At 35.6% G+C, this 12,502-nt stretch overlaps 1 protein-coding gene across 2 annotated transcripts in view; it reads right to left on the bottom strand.

Moving 5' to 3' along the window:
- PXDN (peroxidasin) overlaps nt 1-12,502 on the bottom strand; it is an 80,707-nt gene that overhangs the window by 46,482 nt on the left and 21,723 nt on the right. The window contains exons 2-4 of one of the 2 annotated variants that reach the window (XM_083829896.1): nt 8,464-8,535; nt 7,947-8,018; nt 792-863 (exon numbers count right to left, since the gene is read on the bottom strand). In XM_083829896.1, coding sequence (XP_083686022.1) covers nt 792-863; nt 7,947-8,018; nt 8,464-8,535 — 216 coding nt within the window. The remainder of the gene's footprint in view (nt 1-791; nt 864-7,946; nt 8,019-8,463; nt 8,536-12,502) is intronic. The other variant, XM_083829897.1, reaches the window with a different exon arrangement.

Below are 12,502 nucleotides of genomic sequence, written 5' to 3'. Positions count from 1 at the left end.
ATTTCTGTCTCCTTCTGTTTTCCTAAACATTACCATCATGCATACTAATATTTTCTGTTTATAAAACAAAACATAGTTAAACCTAACAGAACCGATACAGTCAGTTTTTGTCGTGCTACTGACTGCATTTTCATTTTCAGCAAAGATTCATCTTCAGTTATTATAGAGGAAAAAGTGTAAGACTAATCAATCTTTCTAGAAGACAAAGATTACTGCAACAACTGCATTACAAACAATAAACTTTCTTACTTTTTAAACATCTGTATATGGCAATCATTAACGTGTATCAATAATAGCAAGGTCTTAATTTTAAAATCTCTTATTGTTTATAAAATATAACGATACTGAGATAAACTTCGATAAACCAATTCAGCTTTAGTTAGACTAAAAAACAAAGTAACTGCTGTAGTCAAAGGAATTGCAATATTATAAAACCTACAGAAATGAAATCAAAATCTTTCTCTAAGCAATACACATTAGATTTCAACTTTTTCCACAATTGTGCTGTTTCTTTGTCAAAGCTATTTCTTAACATATAGGGACACAGGGAATGCAATAAATAAATAAATAAATAAATAAAAAATAAATAAAAGACAAACACAGAAATGAGGAATTTGACACAGAGATCAATTTTGTTTTTCCACATGCAGATGATTACGGGGCTCTCTGACTAACAACCCATTGAGGGCAGACATGCAAAGCATGCAGGCAGGATGTACGGATCAGAACGTGCACTTTTCCTCTGCAGGGGAACCATGGAGATGACAGCACAGAAGAGAAAAGGCACTTACAGTTGTTCTAGAGAGGCAAGTCCTTTAAATGCTTGCCTGTCAATTGACTGGATTTCATTCTTGTACAAATAGCTGAAACAAGAAACAATCAGTAATATTAGTACACAAACAAGAGCTACATGAAGGTGGAAAGAAGAATTAAGTTGACACATGAAGACAGTTTTTCCACTACATATTAGGAAAAAAAATACAAAACAAAAACTAAACACATACACATAAAAATACTTTGTCCTTGAGAATTCATCCCAAATGTTTGCCAGGAAAAACAAAAGTCTGGGGCCTTGTAGGCTGTCACCCAGATGGTCTTTGGCTTCCCAGTTCTCACTGTTATTACTCACTGCTTCTTTGCCCCTCAGTTTCTTGATAGGCTTGCCAAAAGTCAAAATAAATTAAATTTAATGGGGCAGAATTGCATCAGGCTGCCTTTTCCAGAACACACCAGGGATGCCACTGGCCTCTTGTTTTCTTTAAAACATTTCATCTGAGTACTGGTACAAATATTCATATTATGTTGGAATTTGTCTTTTGACTCGATTTAGAGAACAGTGAGAATTTCGATAACTCCATCTGTGTCACCTTTTGAATAATTACAAAAGAAAAAAAGTACAAGTCAGAAGATTGCTATTGCATCAATAAAACAGGATTGCATATTTATTTTATCACTTATAAAAGATGGACTTTAGGTCGTCATTGATAATATAAACAGAATAAACATATGCAGAGTACCAGTATGTTCACAAATGATGTCCATAATTTTTCCACAGAAAAAGTCCGCTGGTTCTGGATGGATCAGTGTATGTGCTGATGTTCATTAAGCTTTTAACATTAAGGACAGACGGTTTAGCGAAAGTGTGTTTGAGAAAAATCACACAGTTTAGCTGATAACTGCATTTTCTGCATGGGGAGTTTCTGCCACTCTCTTTTTGTGTTAGGTTAGGAACAGGTTCTCAGTAAGAACTTTCTCACAATTATTTGACAAATGGTTTGAAATTCAGTTAATTAGGCATGGATGTCTATGAAAAAGAGATGATGAGACTTGGTACCACAAATGGCTTTATTAGCTTTATTAGTAGTGTGTTTGGCTTTTCTATTGTTAAAGCTTTTGGTTACTTATTGGAAACACTGCAAACGTCTTTGGAACTAGATGATCTTTAAGGTCCCTTCCAACCCAAGTTATTCTATGATTAAAGCAACAGATAAAATACTTGCCCTGCTGGAGCCGGTGGCACTTTTACACTGACTTGAAGGCCAACACTTTACAACAGGCCTTAACAAGAAATAAAGTTGTAGGCATCTGATGGTACCTCAAGACAACTTTGGGGGACAATATAGTGTCTTTCTCTTGAGTCTAAAGTTTTCCACTTGACAAGATCTGAACACAATAATAAATCAATAGTCCTCAAGAGTTCAAGAGTTCTCAATTACCATAGACATGCATCTGAACAAAAAAAGTACAGCTTCTCAATGACAGAATAACTATCAAGCAAAAAAATTGTGAGGTTTTAAAAATGTCCAAAAGTCAGAACAAATTAAACCAGAAAAAATAATACCATCAACTGAAATGCCTATAAAAATTAGAAAATCATTTGAAAAGAAAGAGAATAAGTATATCAGACTTATTTTGGATGTGGGATTAGTTTTTATTCTATCTGGAAAAAAAAAAAAAACAGAAAAACAAAACCAAAAAAAATCTTTCATACCCTTTCATTCAAATGTGTGTTTAGATTACTGTGAGATTTACGAACTCATTTAAGGGTCAGTAATATTGCATAGTCATTATGATTTTGTATCTCTTTAATTTTCCTGTCTATACAATATTAAATTCCTACCTTTTTCTTCAGTGAGTATTTTAAATACACCATTTCTTCTCACTCCTTAGAAAATTTCAATGACTGAACAGCCAAAGTGCTATTTACCATTCTTAATACACCCTGTCTAGCAGTTTGGAAATTCCTTATTCCTCTGAGTCCTAAACTTCTGATCAGAAACAGGAACCAGACTGATTTTAGATGCCTTGACATCTAAAGGCATCTTGACATTTGCATTTTGCATTTGCATTTGACAAATTTTATTCAAGAAATAGAATGAATCTGATCCCTCCCCCAAAAAAAAAAAAAAAAACACAAAGTTTTATTAGAATCACTGCTGCAATTTTTATTTATTTTTTCTGGAGACCAAGTAAGGCAGAGTGAAGAACAAAGGTCAGTTAGTGAAAGACTGGAATAATGACTTTGCAGTTTTTCAGACATTTACCACCATACTGTCGGGAACTTTTTTGTCCACATTTGGAGCTCTTACCAAGCCCTAGTGGTGGGACTTTATTCAGGATTCAGCTTTAAACTACAATTTTTTTCCATGTTGATCAGAAAACCCTCAAATGCAGGACAGTCAACTGACCTCAGTCCAGCATGTCCCTCAACCACAGAGAAACCTCAGCAACCCCAAAACTACAAAAAAAAAAGTATGTATGTCCTGTGACATATGATAACCACACTTTCATTTAGTTGAACAGAAAAAGTACATGACCGTGACAGCAAAAATGGCAGAAGGCACAGAAGTACATGTGATGTAATGTGATTTTGGGAAGGGTGAGGTAAGCGAATCTGCAGTTTGACAAACCTACAATGTATCTTCTGTTTTGCACTGTTGCTTCATTCACCAAATGCAAAACAAATCTTGCTGCATGTTCCCTCTTGGTATTTCCAAAACTGATGTGTTCCATACAGTCTCGATTCCCATTTACTATTTGCGTAGTGTCACTTCGTCATGTCTGATTTCTGACCTTTCCATTTTTTATTAAATGAACATGCCACAACAGTGTTGCCAAAATAGTTTTTATTCTCCATTTTTATTTTTGAAACTGTCCCCCATGATATCCTTATCTCTAAATTGGAGAGACATGGACTTGACGGATGGACCACTATGTGGGTAAGGAATTGGCTGGATGGTCAAGTCAAAGAGTTGTGGTCAACAGCTTAGTGTCCAGGTGGAGATCAGTGAGGAGTGGTGTTCCTCACGGGTTAGTGCTGGGACAGACGCTGTTTAACATATTTGTCAGTGACATGGACAGTGAAATTGAGTGCACCCTCAGCAAGTTTACTGACGACACCAAACTGTCGACATCCTGGAGGGAAGGGATGCCATCCAGAGAGACCTGGCCAGGCTTGAGAGGTGGGTCTGTGCAAACTTCATGAGGTTCAACAAAGCCAAGTGCAAGGTCCTGCATCTGGATTGGGGCAATCCCAAGCACAAATACAACTTGAGAATGGATTAAGAACAGCCCTGATGAGAAGGACCTGGGGATGTTGATTGATGAGAAGCTCAACATGAGCCAGCAATGTGTGCTTGCAGCCCAGAAAGCCAAGTGTATCCTGGGCTGCATCAAAAGAAGCCTGGCCAGCACAGCAAGGGAGGTGATCCCCCCCATACACTGTGCTCTTGTGATACCTCACTTGGAGTCCTGCACCCAGCTCTGGGGCCTCCAGCACGAGAAGGACAAGGAAGTATTGGAAGGAGTCCAGAGGAGGGCCACAAAGATGACTACAGAGCTGGAGCACCTCTCCTATGAAGAGGGGCTGAGGGAGTTGGGGTTGTTCAGCCCAAAGAAGGGAAGGCTTGGGGGAGACCTTATAGTGGCCTTCCAGTACCTAAACGAGGCCTACAGGAAAGCTGGGGAGGGGCTCTTTTTCAGGGATCATAGTGATAGGACAAGGGGTAATGGCTCTAAACTAAAAGAGGGTAGTTTTAGGTTAGATATTTAGGAAGAAATCCTTTACTGTGAGGGTGGTGAGTCACTGGAGCAGGTTGCCCAGAGGGGCTGTGGATGCCCCATCCCTGGAAGTGTTCAAGGCCCGGTTGGATAGGGCTTTGAGCAGCCTGGTCTAGTGGAATGTGTCTGTGCCCATAGCAGAGGGTTGGAACCAGGTGATCTTTAAGGTCCTTTCCAACCCAAACCCTTCTATGATTCTATGATTTCTATCGCTTCCTTCACACTAGCTTCTAGTTTACTGCTCAGTAAAATACATTCTCTTTACGTGAAAAGCTCTTTGCAATTGCTAACCTATATTTTACATTTTTCCATTTCTCCTCCCCAAATCCTTTCTTTTTTTGTCTTAACCTCACTCTTCCCACTACTGATCACAGATCTAACATCTTAGACGTCAAAAGCATATTCCTTCAATTCCCGATTGTCCTCTGTCTTGGAGAATAAACTGTTGACTTTCAGGATCATGAAGGATCTTACACAGTTTCCACAAACCTGCCTACAGCTATATTAAAAGGCTGGGTAGTTTTTCTTTCTCCTCTTTCAATAATAACTAACTCAGTTAACTGAATAAGCATAAAGTTGTTCAGTAAACTGAATAAGTCACGGGAAGTCAATTAAATATATTCAGTGTATCATATACATCATGCAACAACATGCTTGTATATGCAGCAGCAACAAATTACAAACGTTACCATTTTTTTTGCTCATATTAATACAACTTTTTAGAGGTTTATTTTATACAGTAGTGTTTACATTATCCTTTGCAGAAGGGGGAACGAAAACATTATACAGAATTACTAAAGTGCAGAAAGAAACTACATTATGGATGAGGTCCAAGCTACTAATGCTTTTTTCATCCTTTCTAAAGAACCAGATTGCCAGTACTAAGGTACATGAAATAAGAAAGAAAGGCAGAAAGGCAGAAAGAAACCTCTTGGTTTCATAGCAAAGCAAGGATAATGACATATATTACTTTCCAACTTTTGGTATATGGATTCAGACAAGTTATTACCACAAACAGCACAGCAAGATCATGAAAAAAATTATGTTTATAGAACTTCAGAACATGTTTACATAACTGTAAAAATTTCAATTACATCAAGAAAAAGAAAGCAAATAATCCTAAAAAAAATAAGCATCCAAAATCGTATGTGAATAGTTTTGTTTTTATAATTTAAGGACCAACTTTTACAATTTTTTCTCCAGACAGATAATTCTGAAAATAGGCACACCTCATAAAGCTATAAGCTCAGTTTCAGAAATGAATAGTACAAAAAAGCATTTGACAATTCTGAGGCTTGTTTGAGATTTCCTTGTAAAAGTTTTGTCTGAAAGCTAAAACTGATCTGCAGTAAATACACAGGAATGGGCCCTGACGTCTCTCATAGATTGGCCTTTTAAATTTTTATTATATATGCTGTATTATGTTTTATACTTGCATATTTTATATAGCAGTATATACTTGCAACTATTTTCTACATACTTATATAAATGTATGTAAGTGTTAATAAATATATTTCACTAAATCAAAGCCTTTGAGAAATTACAGACTTTCTAGAGCCTGTGAAGCCTAAATTTTCAAAACCATCTGCCACCCAGTACTTCAGTTCTCATAAGGACACATGTAACACCGTGGGCTAATAATCTCATTTTATTAAATAGAAGAATACAAATATCCATAGGATCACGCTACCCAAACCCACAATTATTCTGGATGATTTGGCTACATAATATTAGATTCCAAACAATCTTATAACTTTGTGGGAATAATATAGTCTCTCCCCCTAATTTCTACTTCAGTTGATTCTATTGGGAAAAAGTCTGTTTTGTTTCCTTTGTTCCATAGAATACACTTAGCATGTGCTTACTCAACTGAACTTTTCACAGCTTAACTGTATTCATTTGGTACATTTGAGCCTTCTGTGCTGATATCTGTCCAGTACCAGCACTTTTATAATGCTACAGTCGTACAGTCCTGCTGAACAAAATTTCACAGCCATCAAAATAGGCAAAAACACCCTCTTAAAGTCCATTTTAAAAAAATAGGCAATATTTTTAAAGAAGAGCTCACTGTAATTCAGTGAACTACCACATTTAACTTTGTTTTCAAATTTTACAGGGAAGAAGAAAAGAAAAAAATCTTCCACTGAGCAATATAGGTATCATTTAATACACAGTATTATAAGTATATGAAAACAAGCATATTATAATTCAGTTACCTCTTTTCAGTCTTTTACTAAACTGAATGGAGAGCATAGTTCAGTTTTATCTCAGATTTACTACAGCTTTGCAAAAACAAGCATGTGAAAATAATGAACTAATTTGAACAGATTATTCTAATAATTAGAACAGCTATTTCTGCATAGCTGCTGGCTATGGAAAGAAACCTAGACATCCTGAATTAGGAGACTTTAAGTACTCCACTACTAAATAGTTTGTATCTCAAGTTACAAAGCACCAGATTGACCACACAAACATGTCTTGTAAAAATAACAGATCATCATAGACTTTAATAATTTATTAGGGATGCTCTGTTCAATATTCTCTTTCCTCCATTTTTATGGAGAATACACAGCTTTATTACTGCAAGACAACACATATAAAAATAAGACCCGGAAATGTGTTCAAACAGCTTTGGAAGCCAAGAAATATACCTGCATAAATTTATGTGATTTTTATTTTCCTTGCTTCTTACACCCCCTTACAGGTACATTCAGGCTGCATTCTTAAAAACTATACGGACAATTAAATATCTGAATTGTTTCTGAAACACTGAAATCTCGAAGTCACCATTTTTTTCTGTACAGAACTTTAACAACGATCAATATGCCAAGAAAATGGAGTGAGACTTTTCTATGTGACACTACATAAGGAAGACTCCAGAGACTACAGCTGAAAATCCATGACAAGTTATTATTCAACTTTAGTCTTTTTACACATAAAAATAACAATCTGTGATGCTCTTTGCTTATTTGGATAATTAATACACTTGATATGTCTGTTAAAAACATTTATTTATTTAACATTTTATTCTCAAAATAAACAGGTTGCCTGAAGACATAAACCTCATGGTCAATCATATAGGTAGTTTTTCATTTTGTTTGACTTTTCTCTTATTTCTAAGTTACATATAGTTAACAGCAACTAGTAAGCCTTTCAAAATCTACTGCATACAAACAGATGCTGAAGTCTAGCAAATTTCAAATCACCTACTTACAGAAACAGGTTCACAGTTGTCCCTGCCCCATAAATTAATTTCACTAATTTTCAAAGCAGTTTATCACCTCAGAGGATAAATCAGATTAAAACTCAATATCAGATTAAAATGCTTCCCAATGAAGAAGTTCAGTTATGTATTGATATAAAAAAGTGACATTCATTTAACTTACAGATATTTCAGATTTTCAAGGTCTCCAAATGCCCCACTAGGTATTCTTTTAATTTGATTGTTGTTTAGAAGCCTACAAAAAAAAATAAAGAAAAATTTATTTTAGCATACAAGAACAGTACGAAAAAATGTGTAACAGTTGTGTAATGTGTAACACAACAGTTTTGTTGTGACTACATATTAAATCATGTGATATTACAACTAAAATATTTATCACAATTTAGAAACAATGATATAGTAAAGTTGTGTATTTTTTTTTGTATCTGCAATTAAAGAATGTTTTAATGTTAATAAAATGTAAGGATGCAAATACTTTCCTTTTTTATTTTAACAGACATATACCTGGTTTTGCTTTCAAATACTTTGGACTTAAACCCTATTTCCCTCACCTGTGTAAATACTAGAACTGAAATTTGTTAGAGTACTTACCTGTGAAATGTGAGTAAATTTGGCACAGTATCAAGTTAACCATATTAAATCAAAAGGGAAAAGGGCCTTAGGGTTGAAAAATAACTTACAGTGTGTTCAAGTTTTTAAGCCGTCTAAATTCTCCAGGCTGGATTTCTTTAATCCTATTAAATCTTAGATCTCTGTAGAATAAAGAAAAAAAAATCATGTTATTAAGAGCAAAGCAAACAAACAAAAATGATGTATTTTTTCATAAGAAAAACTGAACTAAGCACAAGTCTTTGGGGACCACTGTGACCAGCCTCCATCCATAAACCTTAAATGTGGATGAAGACAGAAGCAAAACAATTCTAGTCTGACAGGGTTTAGCAGAGGATTCACCAAATACAGCCTCAGCAGTCAATGCTGAAGGCTGCATCTAGGCTAAACCTGTGTTCATGAAGGATATTCTCTTCCACAATGAAGCATCTTGTAATGGGACATTGGCTTGTATTTCACTCAATGGAATTGTCTTCATATTCTGAAAGCTGCTTGTAAATAATAGAGTAAAACTCTAGAAAAAAAATGAGATCAGAAAAAAGCTCAGAAAAAAAAGAAAAAACAGCTTTCAAGACTTCTAAGCTACTCCACTCTTCTGTTCTGGATAAGGAGGCATAGGTGCCTTCTGTCGGTCTGCTTTTAAAACCTGTAAATCCAGTTGCTTGAAGCAATTTATTTTCTTACTTCCTTATTTTATATTTCTTTTATATTTTATATTTTTTTCTTTTATATTTTTGTTTTATATTTCTTTATTTTATATTTCTTTATTTTCTTTAATTATACTTTCTCCTAACTTTTGATATGTCTTCACCACCTTCAGCTTCCAGCTATATTCATAGCTTAATAAGAATTTCTCCAAGAAGCAAACTCTGATTTTTCAAGTGAGATGCTGAAGAGAAAGCAGTGACATGGAGTTATAGATGCTCAGAAACAGATTCAGTCAACTCATTTTGATGACCAACAGACCCATGCAAAAGGAAAAATAAATAATAATAATAATTAAAAACAAAACAAAACAAACAAAACAACAACAACAACAACAAAAAAAACAGGAAATAATTTTCTGCCTGATTAGCAAATTGAATTGGCTTCCTGGAAGGTCACAAAAGTGAGAGAGGGACTGCAAGGAAAGAAGACAATCAGATCTGGTCTGCCATCTTCCCTAGCACCTGATGAAGGACGTGTATAAAGCAGGACTATGTCATCTCTGGCAAGCAAACAGAAGGGAAGCAAATGGAAGTAAGTAAAATCTGAAAGATCACGACCACCATGCTTATTGCACTGTTATTCTTAGAACAAACATTATCAATTGCTTCAAATAACAAATATAAAGAATACGCCCCTTTTTTGTTCTCTGAATTGTTACAATTATGCTTCATGAGCTATTTCTTGTACACAGAGAACAAAAAAATGTTAATTCATGACCACTGTAGATTTCTCAAGAACAGTTTCTTTCAAACTGTCTTAATTTCCTTATCTAACAGGATAATAAACCATGGATAAGGAAATAAGAGTATACATTATGCACATTAGTTTGGGGTTTTGATACAGGCCATTTATATAAACAAACCAGAGAAATATGGCTTGGAGGAAATTTCTGTAAAACAAGTGTAAAACAAAACTGGTAGGAAATAAGATAGAGAATAAGATTAGTTACTGAACAGAAAGACTGTATCAAGTAGAACTGGGCAGAAATCTGCCATAAGGTATTAAATAGTTCAAGACAATGATGATAGAAGGAAAAAGTAAGGTTAAAAGTAAGGTTCATACAGATGCTGACAAGTTTGGAGTGACTAAAAATATTCTGGAGGATGTTTGAGATGAGAAACAAGCCTGAAGTTATAAATCCCTGAGAAGTGGAAATAATTAACTGAACAGCAGTGAGAGAGGGAACTACCAGAGAGCCACCAGTTTTTCAAGTCAATAAAGGCTTGGGTAAAAAACAACAAAAAGCCTCAACCAACAATGCCATATCAGAGTGGTAAAAAAAACATGTACAACACAAAACAGGAGCACTGTTCTTCAAGCCTGAAATGTCAATCTCCCATGGTATAGACCATGTTCAAGATCAGCTTTGAGAACTGCATTTTAGGGGACAGAAGCAAAAAGCTTACCAGGAGTAAAAAGCTGACTTGCAAGCAGGGCACTGGAACCTGTCACCTTGGAGTAAGGATGGCAGAAATAAGGACTATGTTGGACTGCTGAACAACTACCGGTCATTCAGCAAGGCCAGATCTCAATACAGATCTCAAAAATCCAGAACAAGTATATTTTGTGTTGCTGAAATCATGTGGTTAATCAGCAGGATGAGGTTCTTTGCCCCTTTTTCAGTCTAGTTCCTGCCCAACCATGCTGCCTCCTTTCCTACCCCCCAAAGCATGTTCCCTGTCCATTTGCTTCTCTTTATGAGAACCTTTATGGGTTTCCCTCATTTTGTTTTTACAAACCAACTGAATCCCTGCTGTATGCTCTGCTTTGGAGGTCATCAATCCTGACGTCCAAATCCTGCTACCTGCCAGATGGCAATGGATGGTGGAAGCAGTAGCCTGAAGCAGTCCACCTCAGCTTTTGACTGTCTTTTTTTTTTTTTTCCCTTCCTCATCAGTTACCATATATTACTGAAAGGAAAACAATAAATGAAACAATCAATAAAAATAATGCACTTATGGTGACAACATGGGATTTTGGAATACTGTAATATTTTTTGGATAAATATCTAAAACTAACTGTTATGTATTCATTTCTTGTACATAGAGGATATGAACAAATTTAGTATACCTGCCTCCTAATTCAGGTTGTTGCCTTTATTACATATTTACAATGAAAATATTTATTCCTTTAAATTATACCTAGACAACATGAAAATACTTTTAGGGAAAAGGAGGCTATTGCGACTTTCTTATACTGAATATTCTGGGCTTCTGTTCCAGTACCTAAGCATCTTCCTTCAGAGCAATTCTGCCTGACCTCCCTAAATGTTTTCCTAATATTGTTATCTCTTTGCTCTCATTTACAAACAATGTCAACTATGCATCGTAAACCGACGACTCCCAGGATTACTTTCCTGGCCCTGTGTCATCTGCTCCGTGCTAAGTCATGGAGCACGAGCAGGAAATGATCGGGCAAGCGTGAGGTTGCTGGGGCCAAGAACGTGCCAGGGAGCACGCTGACAATTTAGCACTTGGACGCCCTTGGAGGCGCGCTCCAGCGCCTGCGAGTGGGCTGGGTCCCACTGCTCTGCTTGCAGATGCCAAAGAGCACACAGCAAAGGGAGTGCAACAAGCAGCTGCTTAGCAGGCTTCCCTTGCTCTGTGTTTTAATGCAAATCTGTAAGATCTAGTTGTATGGCATATAAATAAGTGCAAAATGAAAGAATAGCCCTAAATAAAAAGTTGGTTTCGTATGACACAAAATGGTGAATGGTGAATGCCGTGTATCTAACTTCAAAATTTGCTGAGCTATCTGAAATGATGCCTCTGGTTTGCACTTTCTTTGTGAAATGTTAAATTTTAAGACCAAGTATTTTTCTTTTTTGTGTGACAAAGATCTTGTATTAATAAGCAAACAAGTTGGGCTGCAGATACTTTTTGTCTGGATGAAAATGAACTCTGATAAATTCCTTATTTGAAGGAGCCTATTTTTAAAAAAGCAGACTAATAATATTTCCAAATTAGCAATCAAAAATAACTTTTAACAGTATTTTTATCTAATTAAACAAGATGAAAACTTCTAAATATATAAATAATATTATGCAGCTCCTACTGTCATATATAAACTAATTTTCCCATGGCAGCTCTTAGCACTCCACAATGCCCTATTTAAGTTTGCTCTGGCAGTACACAGTAATGAAAACTGAGTTCTCTGTTAACATGTTCTAATGAGCAAGACAACATTCAGGCACATAAATGAATTGCAAGTTTATAAAAAGTATTTTATAAAATACAGCAATATATACTGAAATGCGTTAATGAATATTTGGAGCATGAAAATCACACAATAGAATATACAGTGAATTATAAAGCTTTGGAATATACTGAACTTAAGAAAAAGCCAATTTAAAGAGTTTGTTATTACACTGTTTGAAATACAGGAATCCTTCACTAAGAAAGA

This window comes from Anser anser, assembly GCF_964211835.1.
Source record: "Anser anser genome assembly, chromosome: 3".
Lineage (NCBI taxonomy): Eukaryota > Metazoa > Chordata > Aves > Anseriformes > Anatidae > Anser > Anser anser.
Note: the sequence above shows the minus strand (reverse complement) of the source record. Positions and strands in the feature narration are given on the sequence as shown.